This window comes from Saccopteryx leptura, chromosome X (genome assembly GCF_036850995.1).
Source record: "Saccopteryx leptura isolate mSacLep1 chromosome X, mSacLep1_pri_phased_curated, whole genome shotgun sequence".
NCBI classification, from domain to species: Eukaryota; Metazoa; Chordata; class Mammalia; order Chiroptera; family Emballonuridae; genus Saccopteryx; species Saccopteryx leptura.
The window spans coordinates 74,385,338-74,401,871 of record NC_089516.1 but is presented as its reverse complement, the minus strand read 5'-3'; the positions used below and the strand labels follow the sequence as shown (position 1 = coordinate 74,401,871).

Below are 16,534 nucleotides of genomic sequence, written 5' to 3'. Positions count from 1 at the left end.
TATTTATATCTTAATTTTATTTGGGGATATTTATTTTTCTTCTTTACCTCTACTCCCTTAATCACCCCCACCCATTTTATTTGCTTTATATATGTCCATTTATGTATTTTCAGTCAGGCTTTCATTTTTTAAAAATCTGTTTTACAGAATGATTATCAGCCTAGCTGTGGACGGTCTTTAAGAAGGACACAGCGTAAGCGTCAGCATACTTACCAAACTCGGTCCAACATAGAGCATAATTCACAAGCACCGTGTCACAATGCAGGTGTACAGGAAGATTCAGACAGCTCCTCGGAGGTGAGCTACCTGCTTTTAGTCAATGCAATGTTTGTTTTGTTTTCCAGTTAGTACTTTCACTTTGGGTTTACTTTGAAGGGTTACTTCTTTAATACAAAATTATTTTAATTATTTTCTTTTGAGAAGATTATTAATTAATAAGGCATACCATAGACAAATTTGAAGATTATATTGATTATTTTAGCTATCTTTTCTGATTTGTGCCTAAGATACTGTCTTGGTTGAGTATATCAAACATGGCAGCAAAGGTTTGGCTTTGGGACTGTGAGGAAAAGGTGAGGCAAAATGTGCCTAGAAATGGAAAGAAGTGGAATATAAATAGTGAATACTAGTTATACAGCCCCAGAGCTGCTTGGCTGTGTCATCAGCAGAATGTACACATTTTCTGTTACTGTTGACTTCACCCATCATGGACATTATTAGTAAGTGATGATATTTCTCAGACCTACCTTGTTCATTGAATAAAAAAATATAACAGTTATTTTCTTCATGTTATTCTCTTCTCCAGTCCTTTCCTTTTGTTCTCTTAACTGTAGTCATTAAATAAATAACGAAGGCTTGATTATGTATTGACAGTGTATAGTACCTCATTGTCCTACTACTTACAAAATTTTAACTCTTATCAATGATGTTCCTTTCCTCCTCACACATGAAAATCTTGATCTGGGCCCTGGCCGGTTGGCTCAGTGGTAGCCCATCTGTTTCTCTACCCCTCCCCCTCTCCTTCCTCTCTGTCTCTCTCTTCCCCTTCCGCAGCCGAGGCTCCATTGGAGCAAAGATGGCCCGGGCGCTGAGGATGGCTCCTTGGCCTCTGCCCCAGGTGCTAGAGTGGCTCTGGTCGTAACAGAGCGACACCCCGGAGGGGCAGAGCATCGCCCCCTGGTGGGCAGAGCGTCGCCCCTGGTGGGCATGCTGGGTGGATCCCGGTCGGGCGTATGCAGGAGTCTGTCTGACTGTCTCTCCCCGTTTCCAGCTTCAGAAAAATACAAAAAAAAAAAAAAAAAGAAAATCTTGATCTGGAAAGAATGATCATGTATAAAATAATTAATGTTGCCCTTTTAATGTAATAATAGTATTGTGCTTGTGTTTTTTAAAAGAATCCTAATCTTAATAAATATTTATAGTTAAAATGCTTTTGGTCCAGACTTACTTTGAAATAACCGTTGGGATATGAGGGAGTTGGTGAGGAAATAGATAAAACAACATTTGTCTATTCCCTCTACTTTGGTATGTTTGAAATTTTATATAATGAAAAATTAATTTTTTATGAAGGGTAAGTATATTAACATGGTAGAATTTTGTAGTGCTTTTTTTTTGAGAGAGAGAGAGAAAGAGAGAGGGACAGACAGTCAAGAAGGCAGAGAGTTAGAAGCATTGATTTATAGTTGCAGCACCTTAGTTGTTTACTGATTGCTTCTTATATGTACTTTGACTGGGGGCTTCAGCCGAACCAGTGACCCCTTGCTCAAGCCGGTGACTTCAGAATTTCAAATCTGGGTCCTCAGCGTCGCAGGCCTATGCTCTATCCACATCACCACCACATTTAAGAGGGTTATATTTGAGAGTCATAAAGAGTCTATTCAGTCTTTCAAATAATGAAAGATATATCATTAATCTAGGAGGTGCCAGATAATTTTAAATACCTGGTAACCTTAATTGTGAGTCACAGATATATGCAGAAAGTGATTATCTACATTTTGACTAGAGCAATTTTTTGGAGGGATACAAAATTTGTTATAAAACAAATAGTGTGTGCTCATCAATAATATGCCATTTAAAAACCACATGTCTCAATTGCTGGCTCTTTGTTTCAGGAGGATGAAACGGTTGGCACAAGTGATGCTTCTGTAGAGGATCCTGTTGTTGAATGGCAAAGTGAAAGTTCTTCCAGGTAGCTTTCATGGTTTTGACTGGTCAAAATTATTTGATGGTTCTAATGTATGATTATATTCTTGTAGGCATTTGGTAAGACTAGAACTAAAATAGTCTTTTATAGTAGAAAGAGTCCTGGATTGGAAGCCCAAGGACCCACCGTTTTATCCTGCCTACCCAATGTCTTTTTGGGCGGGTCACTAGGGGCTTTGGTTCACTCATCTGCAAAATAAGATCCTTTGTAAATCTGAGGTTCTACATTTTGGCAGGCTGAAGTTATTTATTTCCACTTAAAACAACTATGTTTAATCATTCCCAGTGAAAAGAATCATCTTTTTTAATTAAGTGTTTGGAATTCAGACTTGAAATTTTTAATTTTAAATTCTATTATGGGAAACTTAGTTATAATTTATCCAAGAATCTTTTCATTAAAATCACTTAGGTAACGATCAAAATTTATACTGATATTTTTTTCTCTTCAATTAGAGTGGAATCAAACCATGTCACTTATAACGCTGTATGATTATAAAATGATTATCTTTCAACTATAAGGCAAAACTATTCCTTTTTTAGACTTATTCATCATTTTGATTTACTTACAGTGATTCATCAAGTGAATATTCTGATTGGACAGCTGATGCTGGAATAAATTTGCAACCTCCAAAAAGACAAACCAGACAGGCAACACGGAAAATATATAGCAGCTCTGAAGAAGAGAATTTGAAGTCACTTGAAGAAAGGCACAAGAAACCTAAACAGACTAGAAAGAAGGTCTGTAAATTTGTACAGGTTAATCTTGCTGTTGTTACCTTTGGAACATGAATACTTGACTTTTCTCTGAAGAAAACATTCTATCTGAGAAACTTAGTAAGAAAAATTATTTTAGCCTGACCAGGTGATGGCACAGTGAATAGAGCATCAGACTGGGACCCAGAGGACCCAGGATCGAAACCCCGAGGTGACCGGCCTGAGTGCAGGCTCATCAGCTTGAAGCCTAAGGTCACTGGCTTGAGCCCAAGGTTCAGTCCCTGCCTTAAGCAAGGTGCTTAAGCAAAGTGTCACTAACTCTGCTGTAGCCCTCGCCCCCCCCACCCCTATCAGGGCATATGAGAAAGCAATCAATGAACTACTAAAGTGCCACAATGAAGAATTGATGCTTCTCATCTCCTTTCCTGTCTGTCTGTCCCTTTCTCTCTGTTGCAAAAAAAAAAAAGAAAGAAAGAGAGAGAGAGAGAGGGAGAGAGAAAGAAAGAAAGAAAGAAAGAAAGAAAGAAAGAAAGAAAGAAAGAAAGAAAGAAAGAAAGAAAGAAAGAAAGAGATTATTTTAAATGAGTATAAAATGGAAAGAATTTTAAATTTTTTTTTGTTATCAAAAGTAGAGCCTGGCCCTAGCCGGTTGGCTCAGTGGTAGAGTGTCGGCCTGGCGTGCAGGAGTCCCGGGTTCAATTCCCAGGCAGGGCACACAGGAGAAGCACCCATCTGCTTCTCCATCCCTCCCCCTCTCCTTCCTCTCTGTCTCTCTCTTCCCCTCCCGCAGCCAAGGCTCCATTGGAGCAAAGTTTGTCCAGGCACTGAGGATGGTTCTGTGGCCTCTGCCTCAGGCGCTAGAGTGGCTCTGGTTGCAACAGAGCGATGCTCCGGATGGGCAGAGCATCGCCCTCTGGTGGGTGTGCCGGGTGGATCCCAGTCGGGTGCATGCGGGAGTCTGTCTGACTGCCTCCCCGTTTCTGGCTTTGGAAAAATACAAAAAAAAAAAAAAGTAGAGCCTACAATATCTTCATTATTTTAATTGTTACTAAGTTAAAATATATTCATGATTGTTTGTTAAAATGCAGTAGAGCTTTAAATAATAAGCTACGAAGTATAAAAGTGTTATTTGTATCATGTCACCAGTTTTTTTTTTCTATACATATTTTTAAAGATTTTATTTATTGATTTTATAGAGAGAGAAGACGGGCTTGTGAGAAGTATCGACTCATAGTTGCTTCACTTTAGTTCCTCATTATTTGTTTCTCATATGTGCCTTGGCTGGGGGCCTCCAGCCAAGCCAGTGACCCCTTGCCCAAGCCAGCGACCATGGGCTCAATAAGTGACCATGGGGTCATGTCAATGATCCCACTCTCAAGCCAGCGACCTCCTTAGGGTATTGAACCTGGGACCTCAGCATCCCAGGTCAACGCTCTATACACTGCACCATTACTAATCAGGCATCAATACATTTTTGACTTATAAAATGAAAGGGTATGATAAGTTGAGTAGAGCTCTTCAGTTTTTTATATGGCTTTAATTTCACCCTGTTATTTTCCCCACTACAATATCATTTATATGATATAAAGAATTAATTCACATAGTTCTTTGAATAGTTTCTTGAATATTAATTTAAACATTTATTATGTAGACATTCTGTAACCCATTTCTTTAGTAGACAGAATTAGCTTTTTGTTGTCATCATTTTATTGGTAAAAGAGTTATTGTGTGGCTTGTTTTTGGATTCATGTGTTAGTCTAGAGCAGCGGTTCTCAACCTGTGGGTCGCGACCCCGGCGGGGGTCGAACGACCAAAACACAGGGGTCGCCTAAAGCCATCGGAAAATACATATTTTACCAAAACACAGGGGTCGCCTAAAGCCATCGGAAAATACATATTTATTATACAATACATTTTTAAATAAAATATGTATTTCCGATGGCTTTAGGCGACCCCTGTGTTTTGGTCGTTCGACCCCCGCCGGGGTCGCGACCCACAGGTTGAGAACCACTGGTCTAGAGACATGAAGAGTAAAATTTGTGATTTTTGATAGTATGTCGTGTATTTTTCTTTCTACCATAAAAAGCAAGTCTTAAAACAATGGTAGCTTTATTTAAAAAAAAGTTTATATACCTTTTTTCTTTATTTTTTAAGTTTTTCCTAAATTTATTAAGGTAACACTATGTTTATAGTGTCCTATTCTTCTGTCAGAAAAAATTGAACATGTCAAGAACTCACTCGAATATTTTATTGGCATACAGATTGTGTATAATTAATTGGTACAGGAAATGTTTAAAATATGTTAAAACCTAATGTTAACATACTCTGCTTGTTAATTTTTATTCCATTCCTATACTTACTGTTTACATATTTGTGAACTATATTTTAGAAAGGAGGACTGGTTTCTATGGCAGGTGAGCCCAATGAAGAATGGTTTGCCCCTCAATGGATCTTGGATACTATTCCCCGACGATCCCCATTTGTCCCACAGATGGGAGATGAGGTAGTTATTACCTGTTACAACCTTTTTCTCTTAGAACCTCAAGAGTACTCACTTTAATTGGTCTTATGACATTCATATTCTCAATTATATTATAAATATGTGTACACTGTCTTAGCTGCTCTGATCAATTATATATTTCTTGCGCACAGTGACTGAATCTTGACCTCTGTATCCTTCAGTATCCAGAGCCTTCAGTAGAGAGGATGCTCTGCGAACATTGATTGGCTTGCGAAATTATGACAATAATTGTCTGTATTTTTATCTTAATTGCAGCTTAGTAGAACTAAGTGGTATTTTGAGTCTTAATTCAAGTTCTGATTTTTTTTAAAAGAAGTCCATTCTCAATTTAGAAAATATACTAGAAACTAGTTACTTTTTCTGATGATTAGGGCTATGTCATTTCACAAACAATGCCTTCCTACCAAAACTATGATTGGATAATATAATTTTATTATGAAAATTATGGTAACATAATGTTTGAGCTCTGATTGGCATGTGTAGTCTGATACAGTGAATAATTTTTTTTTGTTTTTGTATTTTTCTGAAGCTGGAAACGGGGAGAGACAGTCAGACAGACTCCCGCATGCGCCCGACCGGGATCTACCCGGCACGCCCACCAGGGGGCGACGCTCTTCCCACCAGGGGGCGATGCTCTGCCCCTCCGGGGCGTTGCTCTGTTGAGACCAGAGTCACTCTAGCGCCTGGGGCAGAGGCCAAGGAGCCATCCCCAGCGCCCGGGCCATCTTTGCTCCAATGGAGCCTCACTGCGGGAGGAGAAGAGAGAGAGACAGAGAGGAAGGAGAGGGGGAGGGGTGGAGAGGCAGATGGGCTCCTCTCCTGTGTGCCCTGGCCGGGAATCGAACCTGGGACTTCTGCACGCCAGGCCGACGCTCTACCACTGAGCCAACCGGCCAGGGCCTGACTAATTATTTTTGAGTGATTAAATGGTGACTCACAGTTTTCAATTTAAGACTCACAGTAGGAATGCAATATTGTCATTGTAATAAAAGAAGGAACAAAACATTGCATATTTTTCAAAAGTATGGAACCAATAAAAATTTCTATCTTTCTATCACTGCCTGTTATTGATATCTTGTACAAGAGATGGCTATCAAGTAATCTTATGAATAAGCTATTGCTTGCTGATTATCTTTTGATATTATTAAAATGTATTTTTTCACAAGTGTCTCTTGTAGCCATTAGATTTTTGAGTAATGCTTGTTTGTATGGTTATTTTAGTAGAGCATGCTTTGATGAATGCTGTATTAAAAAAATACTTAGCTCTTGCTGGGTATCTCAGTGAAAAGAGCATCATTTCAAGTGCTGAGGTTGAAGGTTTGATTCTGGGGCAGGGCACATACCAGAAGTGACCAATGAGAGCACACTAAATGGAACAACTGAGTGGAGCGAGGAGTTTATGCTTCTCTCTCTCTATGTCTCTATTTCTGTCTCCTCCTTTTCCTCTCCCTCTTTCCTTCACAAATCAATGGAATTAAAAAAAAAAAGCTTATGAGGTATTTTAAAATCATGATTGCTTTTTTTATTGCCTGTTTTATGGAGTCTTAAGTGGGATAATTTTGAATTAACTTTGGAAGACTTTATAAAACAAAATAAGGTTATGTGCACTCTTATGATCTGATGCAACTGTTCTCTATTTGTTCAGTACAGGAATAAATACATAGTAAAGGATTTTTTAAAAACATGCTTACAGTTGGGTACTAAATGAACATTATTTGATGGTGACAAGTACGTTTATTGTACAACTTTTTAAAAATTATAATTATGTTTGTTGTAAATGGCAGAGGACATCTGTAGGGGAGTGTATAGTGCAAGGGTCGGGAATGATTTTGGCTGAGAGAGACATGAATGCCACATAATTTAAAATGTAATTCTGTGAGAGCCATACAACAACCCGTGTACCTTACGCATTATCCAATAAAAATTTGGTGTTGTCCTGGAGGACAGCTGTGATTGGCTCCAGCCACCCGCAACCATGAACATGAGCAGTAGGAAATGAATGGATTGTAATACATGAGAATGTTTTATATTTTTAACGTTATTATTTTTTTATTAAAGATTTGTCTGCGAGCCAGGTGCAGCCATCAAAACAGCCACATCTGGCTCGCAAACCATAGGTTCCCGACCCCTGGTATAATGGGATGTATAGAGTTGTTAAATACAACATTGCTGTTTAATACCTGTCATTTTTTGTTTTAGCTTATCTATTTTAGACAAGGACACGAAGCTTATGTGCGGGCTGTAAGGAAATCAAAAATATACAGTGTTAATTTACAAAAACAGCCATGGAATAAAATGGATCTCAGGGTAAGTTGTCAACTTCATTAGCTATGCAATTGAAGTAGCTTGGGAAAGAAGTTACTTGCCCATAGGTTTTTTCTCAGTTGCATGCATATATTACTGTTGATTGTATGTCCAAGACAAGGTAATTATTATATACTCTTATCTAGCTGAGTGTTATGGGTCATCTTTTGATCCCCAAAGTTTGTATGCCACCTGTTATCTTGATTATTTGACCTAATTTCCTTCAAGCTTCATTGTATACCATTCTATAATTGGAGCAAAGCAGTAGTGGTGTAATTATTTTCCTCAGATGCTTTGTACATTCTGGAGGTTCTGTTAGCAAAGGACATGTGTGGACTACAAACACCCTAGAGTCATTGGCGGCTCTGAATATAGTAAATATCACAAAATTCCAAGAAGCTCAGAACTTTGTGGTTCTTTATGGATTATTTTTTTGATATAGTAACTATGTAGCAACATTGTATTGAGTAAAATAGATATATAGATTTTTAGAGGATTATCTGCCTAAGAATATGTGTTTATTCATTCATACATATATTAATACAGACAGACATAAGGATACATACACCATCATTTGTCAGTTAATATACATGTGTTCTGGTTTTTTTGTTTGTTTTTTACTCTGAAAGCAAGAGATTAAAGGCCTATTTCACAGTGGTTTTTTCAGGTAAATGAAGGGTTGTAAGAGGATGATCAACAGGAAGGATACAAGAGAGGATGTGTACATTTACTGAAATAAAGATGTAAACACTTGTAAAAAATTGTGTTAAGGTTATGAGAAGCTAAAGTATCTTATCAAGTAAGCTTTACATAATCATCTCCTGGGAGATAGGGGCACTGCTATTTTGAATTAGGTGAAAGTTGAGTTTTTATTTGTTTGATTATTTTAGAATTAGGGGAATGAATAAAACATGATTTCTTATTTTAAATTGTAACTCTGTGGTTCTAGGAAATCAGAGGAGTCAGTATATGTGTGGTACAAAACCCTAGGCTTTGGAATTAGGTCTGAATTTCAATCCCAGTTCTGCTGTGTAATAGTATAGAATTTAAGCAAATCACTTTACCCATGAGGCTCAGTTTTGTCATCTCTTAAGAGTGACTAATGACTGACCAGGCAGTGGCGCAGTGGATAGAGTGTTGGACTGGACACAGAGGTCCCAGATTCAAAGCCCCAAGGTCGCTTGTTTAGAAGTCGGCTCATCTGATTTGAGCACAGCTCACCAGCTTGAGCCCAAGGTTTCTGGCTTGAGTAAAGGGTCACCTGCTCTGCTGTAGCCCTCCAGTCAAGGCACATATGAGAAAGCAGTCAATGAACAACTAAGGTGCCACTACTGTGAGTTAATGCTTCTCATCTCTCTCCGTTTCTGTCTGTCTGTCTCTATCTGTCCCTCTCTCTGTCTCTGTCACCAAAAAGTAAAAAAAAAGTGGCTAATAATCATAAGGGTGGTGTTATAAAATAATATTGTAGGTGTTCAAAAATGTATATTATTTCCCCAAACATACATGTACATGTACACTTGCATTATTTACATGCAGTTTTTCCACTAGAGGAGTGATTCTTGCCCAGGTAGAGCACCCTAGTACCTTAAGGAATTATATGACTGAGCTGTGCCCTAGACCAGCTGAATTTTATTCTATATAAAATAGGGTTTAGGAACATGAAATGACAAAAAATTCCAAAGGGGATTATGCTGCTTATCCTTGGTTTAGAGCCCTGCACTAAACTACAACCTGTTAGTAAGGGTCAAGAGCCATGTCTTATTATCTTTAACACTTAGTGGAGTGCTTAAATGTAGTGGTTATTCAGATAATTTTTAAGCTGTTCCAATAATAAGTAATATACAAATATTAGACATTTATATTGAAAGTAATAGTTTTTTTTATATTCTCATAAATAGGAACAAGAGTTTGTTAAGATTGTAGGAATCAAGTATGAGGTTGGACCACCTACACTCTGCTGCTTGAAGCTTGCATTTCTGGACCCTATTTCAGGCAAAATGACTGGAGAGTCTTTTTCCATTAAGTGAGTATCTCTATGTGTCTAAGAGAGACAGAGAGAAAGGGAGGAAGAGTGTTTGTGTGTTTATTACTCCCTATTTTGTATTCTGCAGAATACAAGACCTGATGAGAGAGAAAACACTAGGGCACTGTAGACTTTAGAGTTTGACAGACCAAGGTTTATGTTTAATTTTTTTTTTTTACTTAACAGCCATATGAATATATAGCTACTAATGTGTGTGTATATTTTAACGTAATGTTTGTGTGTATGTCCATGTTCATGAAGAAGTTAAGTCTCTGAATTTATGCCTTCATTTGTAAAGTGGAAATGTTAATATCTTCCTCAGAATTTTTGTGAGGAATGAAAGGAAAGCCTTTCTAAGTACCTAACAGTATGCTTGAAACATTCTGGTTGCTTTTATTTCTGTTAATAAAATGTGTCAATGACACATTTTTTAAAGTTGAGTTTGAAATCCAATTAGATGAAATAACATTAATTCATACTTTACTGTAAGAAGTCCTTAGTAAAAATAACGGCTATTAAACTTTAAGAGTGTTCTTTGACATCTTGATAACATTAAAGTGATATAGCAGTAGGCAGGACATTTCCCAACACATCAAATTAGATGGAATATAAGTAAAGGCATTTGTTGGGACCTCAAATCAAGGTTTACATTTTGCTTAATGACTTCACTTAAGCATATATTCCTAGTAGTTCATAAGTAACATACACTATTATATCTGTATATTGATTCGTACCTGTGCTTTCTGTACAGGTATCATGACATGCCAGATGTCATTGATTTCCTTGTGCTACATCAGTTTTATAATGAAGCCAAAGAAAGGAATTGGCAGATTGGTAAGTATAGAAATTATACTTAATAACTATTTCAAGTTTGAGATAGACTAAATAATTTTTTTTAAATTCTGATGTAACAGAAAGAAACTAGTTTAACATGTAGCTGGAAAAAAGCTGTTAGCCAAATTAGAAAAATTAATTTTTTTTCTCAGTTACATTTAGGTGATTGCATGCACATTGCATGTTATATAGCCTCTAAACCAATGGTTTTCAACTTTTTTTACTTGAGGACTGGTGAAAATAGGAGAATTATTTCAGGGACTTCTAAGGCAGAAATCACACTGAACATAAGCAAATTTGACTAAGATCACTGGGTCTATAATCCTCATACAGCATCAGGGTGGTTAACTCTTTCACAGACCACATGAAATTTCTGGCGTACCTGCAGTTGCAAAACACTGCTCTAAATCATCTGCAAATATCTAATCTATTAGAATACAAATCTGAATTAAAAATAAAATTATCAAATATCAGTTTGTCCTAAAATAGAGTAATTGATATTTGGGCTCCTCTCCATATGCCTCGCTTCCATTATCATTAAAGTGGAAATCACATGAGGCCACATCTATAAGGTTGATGCAAACAATAAATGGGTTTGCCTGACCTGTGGTGGCGCAGTGGATAAAGCATTGACCTGGAAATGCTGAGGTCGCAGGTTCGAAACCCTGGGCTTGCCTGGTCAAGGCACATATGGGAGTTGATGCTTCCAGCTCCTCCCCACCTTCTCTCTCTCCCTCTCTGTCTCTCTCCCCTTCTCTCTCCTCTCTAAAATGAGTAGATAAAATAAAAAACTAAAAAAAAAAATTTAAACAATAAATGGGTTAATATGGAGAAAGCACTCAAAATGGTACATGACACAGAGTAAGCACTATGTAAATGTTTGCCATAGTACTTTTAAATTATCCTTTCTTATTTGGAAGAAACATCTTTATGCACAGTACTTTGATTTTGTGATCCTTAGCCATTTAGAACAGAAAACTAGTATGAAGTGATTTTTCATGGCAAAAAGCAAACAAGAGAAGAAACAACTGTATTAACAGAGTGTACAGTGCAAGAAGTAGTATGCCTAATGATGATTTCAGGTAATTGATAAAAGTTAAATTATGTGTGGGAGCAGTTATTTTAAAAAACCTGAACAAGTGTGATTTATTTCAGAAAAATAAGTAGTGTCTGGAAATCAAAATCTTTTTTTTTTTTTTCTGTATTTTTCTGAAGCCGGAAACGGGGAGAGACAGTCAGACAGAATCCCGCATGCGCCCGACTGGGATCCACCCGGCACGCCCACCAGGGGCAACGCTCTGCCCACCAGGGGGCGATGCTCTGCCCCTCCGGGCGTGGCTCTGTTGTAACCAGAGCCACTCTAGCGCCTGGGGCAGAGGCCGAGGAGCCATCCCCAGCGCCCCGGCCATCTTTGCTCCAGTGGAGCCTCGGCTGCGGGAGGGGAAGAGAGAGACAGAGAGGAAGGAGAGGGGGAGGGATGGAGAGGCAGATGGGCGCCTCTCCTGTGTGCCCTGGCCAGGAATCGAACCCGGAACTTCTGCACGCCAGGCCGACGCTCTACCACTGAGCCAAGCGGCCAGGGCCCTCAAAATCTTTGAACAGGGTAAAATGTAAAATTCTCTGATCTTGAAAACTCGAATTGAAATCTTGAACAATGCTACTTACAATGCTACTTTTGTATTCAACAAAAAATAGCAATTTAGAGTGGGATCAGGGCTATTATTCTCAAGAGCACCCTTGTAAGAATTTCTAAAACCATTACAGGTGATAGATTCCGCAGTATAATAGACGACGCCTGGTGGTTTGGGACTGTGGAGAGTCAGCAGCCTTTCCAGCCAGAGTACCCGGATAGTTCTTTCCAGTGTTACAGTGTTCAGTAAGTACAGTTATGGTCCTTTCTGCCTGTTATAATACTGAAGTGTTATATAGACTTTTTGTCAACCCTACCAGAATAATGCCTTTTTGTCTGACTTCCCTAATGTGACAAGACCCATAACTGTAAGAAAGCAATCATAGAAATGTAGTGAGAAACCTTTTGGTCCAGTATGCTAAAACAGGTAAGTGGTACTGTTAACACAAAGCGGAAACTGAAGACTTACTTCTACCTCCCCGATGCCTGTATTTTTTTGTAATTCTATTTTAGACAAGAATTATGACTATGACTTCATTTTTAATACAGAAATTAATTCAGTGTTTAAAGTAATTGCTACAGTGAGAATATAGCAATAAATATTAGTACCTAGTCTTATATTTAATGGTGTAAATTCTAGGCAGAAGTGACTGTTTTATGTTGGATGTATATTTTTCTATTACATTTTCTTTAGTTCTTCATGAAATCCCAGAGTTTTAATATTCCTAATTAATAAAATTTTTTGTCTGGAATGAGAGAACAAATGTTTATTCTGTAAATATTAACTTTAGTCTTCATATTGCCATTCAAAACAGAATAATATCATTTTGGAAATCTTTATAGTACTTAACCCTTTGAGTAGTGAGTATTTTGTTAACCCTTTGAGGGAGGGCGTACATGAATGTTTTTTGTACTTAAAGGGTAAAGTTGTTAGGATAATGTAGATTATCACAGAAATAAGTGATCTAGGAAATCACTTTTTTAACCTGAAAGGAATTTCCAAAGAGATATCCTTATTCTGTACCCTGGCTTAACATCGAATATGTCCTTGATTGGAATTATTAAAACACCAAGTAAAACTAAGAATAATCTTATTGCTCTCTGTGATTCATATTGGTAGACCATGTTTTCTCTATTAGAGGTTTATTGTTTGTATATAAGCAAAGTTGTACTTAAGGCAAACTGTATTGCCCTTTCCCAAATTTCTGTCCCCAAGAAGTCATGTAAAACATGCTCTTCTATAAAAGTATCATGTAAATTTGATTTGTATCTTGTGATTTTTTTTAATAGCTGGGACAATAATGAGCGAGAAAAGATGAGCCCCTGGGATATGGAGCCAATTCCAGAAGGAAGTAAATATGCTCTTCAACATGAATTCTAATCTTTCTAAAAGAAAAATGGCAATCCATGCTATTGGAAACTAAACGTTTCTGTTCTTCTCCCGCACAGCTGCCTTTCCAGATGAAGTGGGTGCTGGTGTGCCTGTGTCCCAGGAGGAGCTGACTGCTTTGCTGTACAAGCCCCAGGAGGGGGAGTGGGGCGCTCATTGCAGAGATGAGGAGTGTGAACGCGTTATTCAGGGCATCAGCCACCTGCTTTCCCTCGGTATGGTGGACAGATGGAATATTGGGAGGACGGCAGGGAACAAGGAAAACCAGCAGAATTTTAAGTTCCACAATAGAAAATGTATTTTTTCACTATACATTTCTAACTCAAGAGTCACAGTTATTCCTGCCTGACCAGGCGGTGGCGCAGTGGATAGAGAGTCGGACTGGGATGCGGAGGACCCAGGTTCGAAACCCTGAGGTCGCCAGCTTGAACGTGGTGGGCTCACCTGGTTTGACCGTGGGCTCATCAGCTTGAGCCCATGGTCGCTAACTTGAGCAAGGGGTCACTTGGTCTCCTGTAGCCCCCAGGTCATGGCACATTTGAGAAAGCAATCAATGAACAACTAAGGTGCTGCAATGAAGAATTGATGCTTCTCATCTCTCTCCCTATCTGCCTGTCCCTATTTGTCCCCCTCTCTGTGTCTCTCTCTGTCTCTGTCACAGAAAAAAAAAGTCACAGTGATTCCAGTTTTAATAATATTTTTATATGCTTGGCCAAAGTAATGACTGTTAAACATTTTTATTTCTCTGGTGGCTTGTAGTAGTTAAGGCAGGTAAAAGATATCTTTTATTTTCTTGAATCATTTTGACTCTTGTTGGTACGTAAGCCTGACTTTGGTTTTTTTTTGTAAAGACAGTGGGTAATATATTTTACTCATATACCTAACTATATTTTCTAAGACATATTACTTGAGACATTTGGCAGTTAGCCAGAAAAGACATCAATTCAAAATTACAGTTCATCTTTAATTTTGTCTTATTTTACCTGATTTGAACCACTGTCATGCATGAGTCTTGTCCAAATAAACATAATATTATAGCACTATTTGATGAATATTTGCATAATTGAATGTTCATCATTTCAGAAATGTAGTACATTGGCCCCTCTTGTTTATATGTGAGTTTTGTTTGTTGGCATGAAATGTTAATGGTCTTGATAACTCCCTTCCTTGATTTTGGGAATGTTGTAGATTTTGCCAGCCCCTTTGCTGTTCCAGTGGATCTCAGTGCCTATCCGTTGTATTGTACTGTAATCGCATATCCAACTGACCTCAACACCATCAGGCGGAGACTTGAAAATCGCTTTTACAGGTTTGATTAGTTTTATTATTTACTATAAGTTTATAGTTTCACATCTTTTGCTTTGCTCTTTGTATAATGATACAGTGAGATATACATTTTCATAGTATAAATAATCATTCAAAAGAGCCACTCCAAGATTCCTTGTAAACATTTAGAACAGTAATTTCCTTTTATTCAGTAGATTCTCACTCTTCTAGTATAAGAAGGGGTATGAAAGGAATGAAATCCAGGGAAACAGTTATGAGTAATAGAAATCACATGTGAAATAAAAACTAGTTACCTCGAGTTTATTAAAGGCACATTAAACACTTTGTGGTTTCGTCATGATTAAGGTGCTACAGAGACTTTGAGCGTGTTCAAATCCCTTGTTTCAGAATTAAGCAGCAGTTGATTAGGTTTAATTGCCAGCCTTGTAATGTATATAGAAAGAGCCAGCTTATTCTTTTTTTCTTGGTTTTAGTCGGGACTGAAGTGATTGTGGGAAGGAAAGTGGTCGAGGGACACTTTTGGAACCACTATCACCCTCGAGTCCTTTCTGTCCTGACCACAGCTGTTCCCTGAACTGGTTACAGTCAGCTGGGTGTATTGTGTAACATTACTTATAATTTATTCAATAATATATATCATAAAAGTAAGTAGATAAAAGTCTGTTCTTTTCTGTAACCTGTTTTACTTTTTTCTTGCTTTTCCTATCTCTTGCCCGGAAAACTAAATATCCTGTTCACTTTAAGCAGTTTGTTTGTATTTATTTCTTTTTGGTCAAATCTCTATTTATCAATGATGTCCCAGGTCAGTTCTCTTCCAGGTTTTTATATGCAGTCCAGTAGTTCTAAATTCTTGCTTGTACTTCAAATAGTTCACACTTGTCACATGCATATGGGTTACATAGATATATTGGAACACCTTTGACATATCATGATTAAGTGCCTAGTTCTATGTTGTCTATTTCTAGAATAACAAGTTATTTTTAATTTCTATTTATTTTTTTAAATTTCTATTTATTTTTCAAATTACAGTTTATATTCAGTATTAGTTTCCAGTGTAACAGAAGGTATTTTGTATTTCATAGGAGAATATCAGCACTAATGTGGGAGGTACGCTACATTGAACATAATGCCAGGACTTTCAATGAGCCAGACAGTCCTATAGTAAAAGCAGCCAAAATTGTAACTGATGTCTTACTTCGATTTATTGGGTAAGAACCACTTTTATTTTACACAGAAACTGTCTTCTGATTTTATAATATGTATTGAAGTTTATTTTGACTTATATTTCTTAGGGACCAGAGCTGTACTGATATACTGGATACTTATAATAAAATTAAAGCAGAAGAACTAAACAGTACTGATGCAGAGGAGGTAAGACTTGCATTAGTGGTCGTATACTCCTTTTTTGTTATTTGAACTGCAATAAGTATTACATGTAGGTGTTATAAGCAATGAAGCTAATTTCTAAAAGCTGGTGAAACATCCACATCTTTTTATATAAAACTATTTAACCTGTATTTAGATGGCATCTACCAAAAATGTAGTAGCGTTACAGTATTCAATCAGACAAGGTGTCCAGTCATCCTGTTTGACTCAGTGGGTTTAAGTGATGAGAAATCAAGATTTTTT

General features: G+C 37.5%; 1 protein-coding gene across 1 annotated transcript in view; it reads left to right on the top strand.

Annotated features, from left to right (window-relative positions):
• The window catches only part of BRWD3 (bromodomain and WD repeat domain containing 3), a 131,285-nt gene that overhangs the window by 78,590 nt on the left and 36,161 nt on the right, over positions 1–16,534 (top strand). Inside the window, exons 21-33 of the mRNA XM_066357703.1 lie at positions 148–297; positions 2,112–2,188; positions 2,772–2,940; positions 5,306–5,419; positions 7,637–7,744; positions 9,640–9,764; positions 10,516–10,598; positions 12,363–12,474; positions 13,519–13,580; positions 13,678–13,833; positions 14,807–14,927; positions 15,988–16,113; positions 16,198–16,276. Coding sequence (XP_066213800.1) covers positions 148–297; positions 2,112–2,188; positions 2,772–2,940; positions 5,306–5,419; positions 7,637–7,744; positions 9,640–9,764; positions 10,516–10,598; positions 12,363–12,474; positions 13,519–13,580; positions 13,678–13,833; positions 14,807–14,927; positions 15,988–16,113; positions 16,198–16,276 — 1,482 coding nt within the window. The remainder of the gene's footprint in view (positions 1–147; positions 298–2,111; positions 2,189–2,771; positions 2,941–5,305; positions 5,420–7,636; positions 7,745–9,639; positions 9,765–10,515; positions 10,599–12,362; positions 12,475–13,518; positions 13,581–13,677; positions 13,834–14,806; positions 14,928–15,987; positions 16,114–16,197; positions 16,277–16,534) is intronic.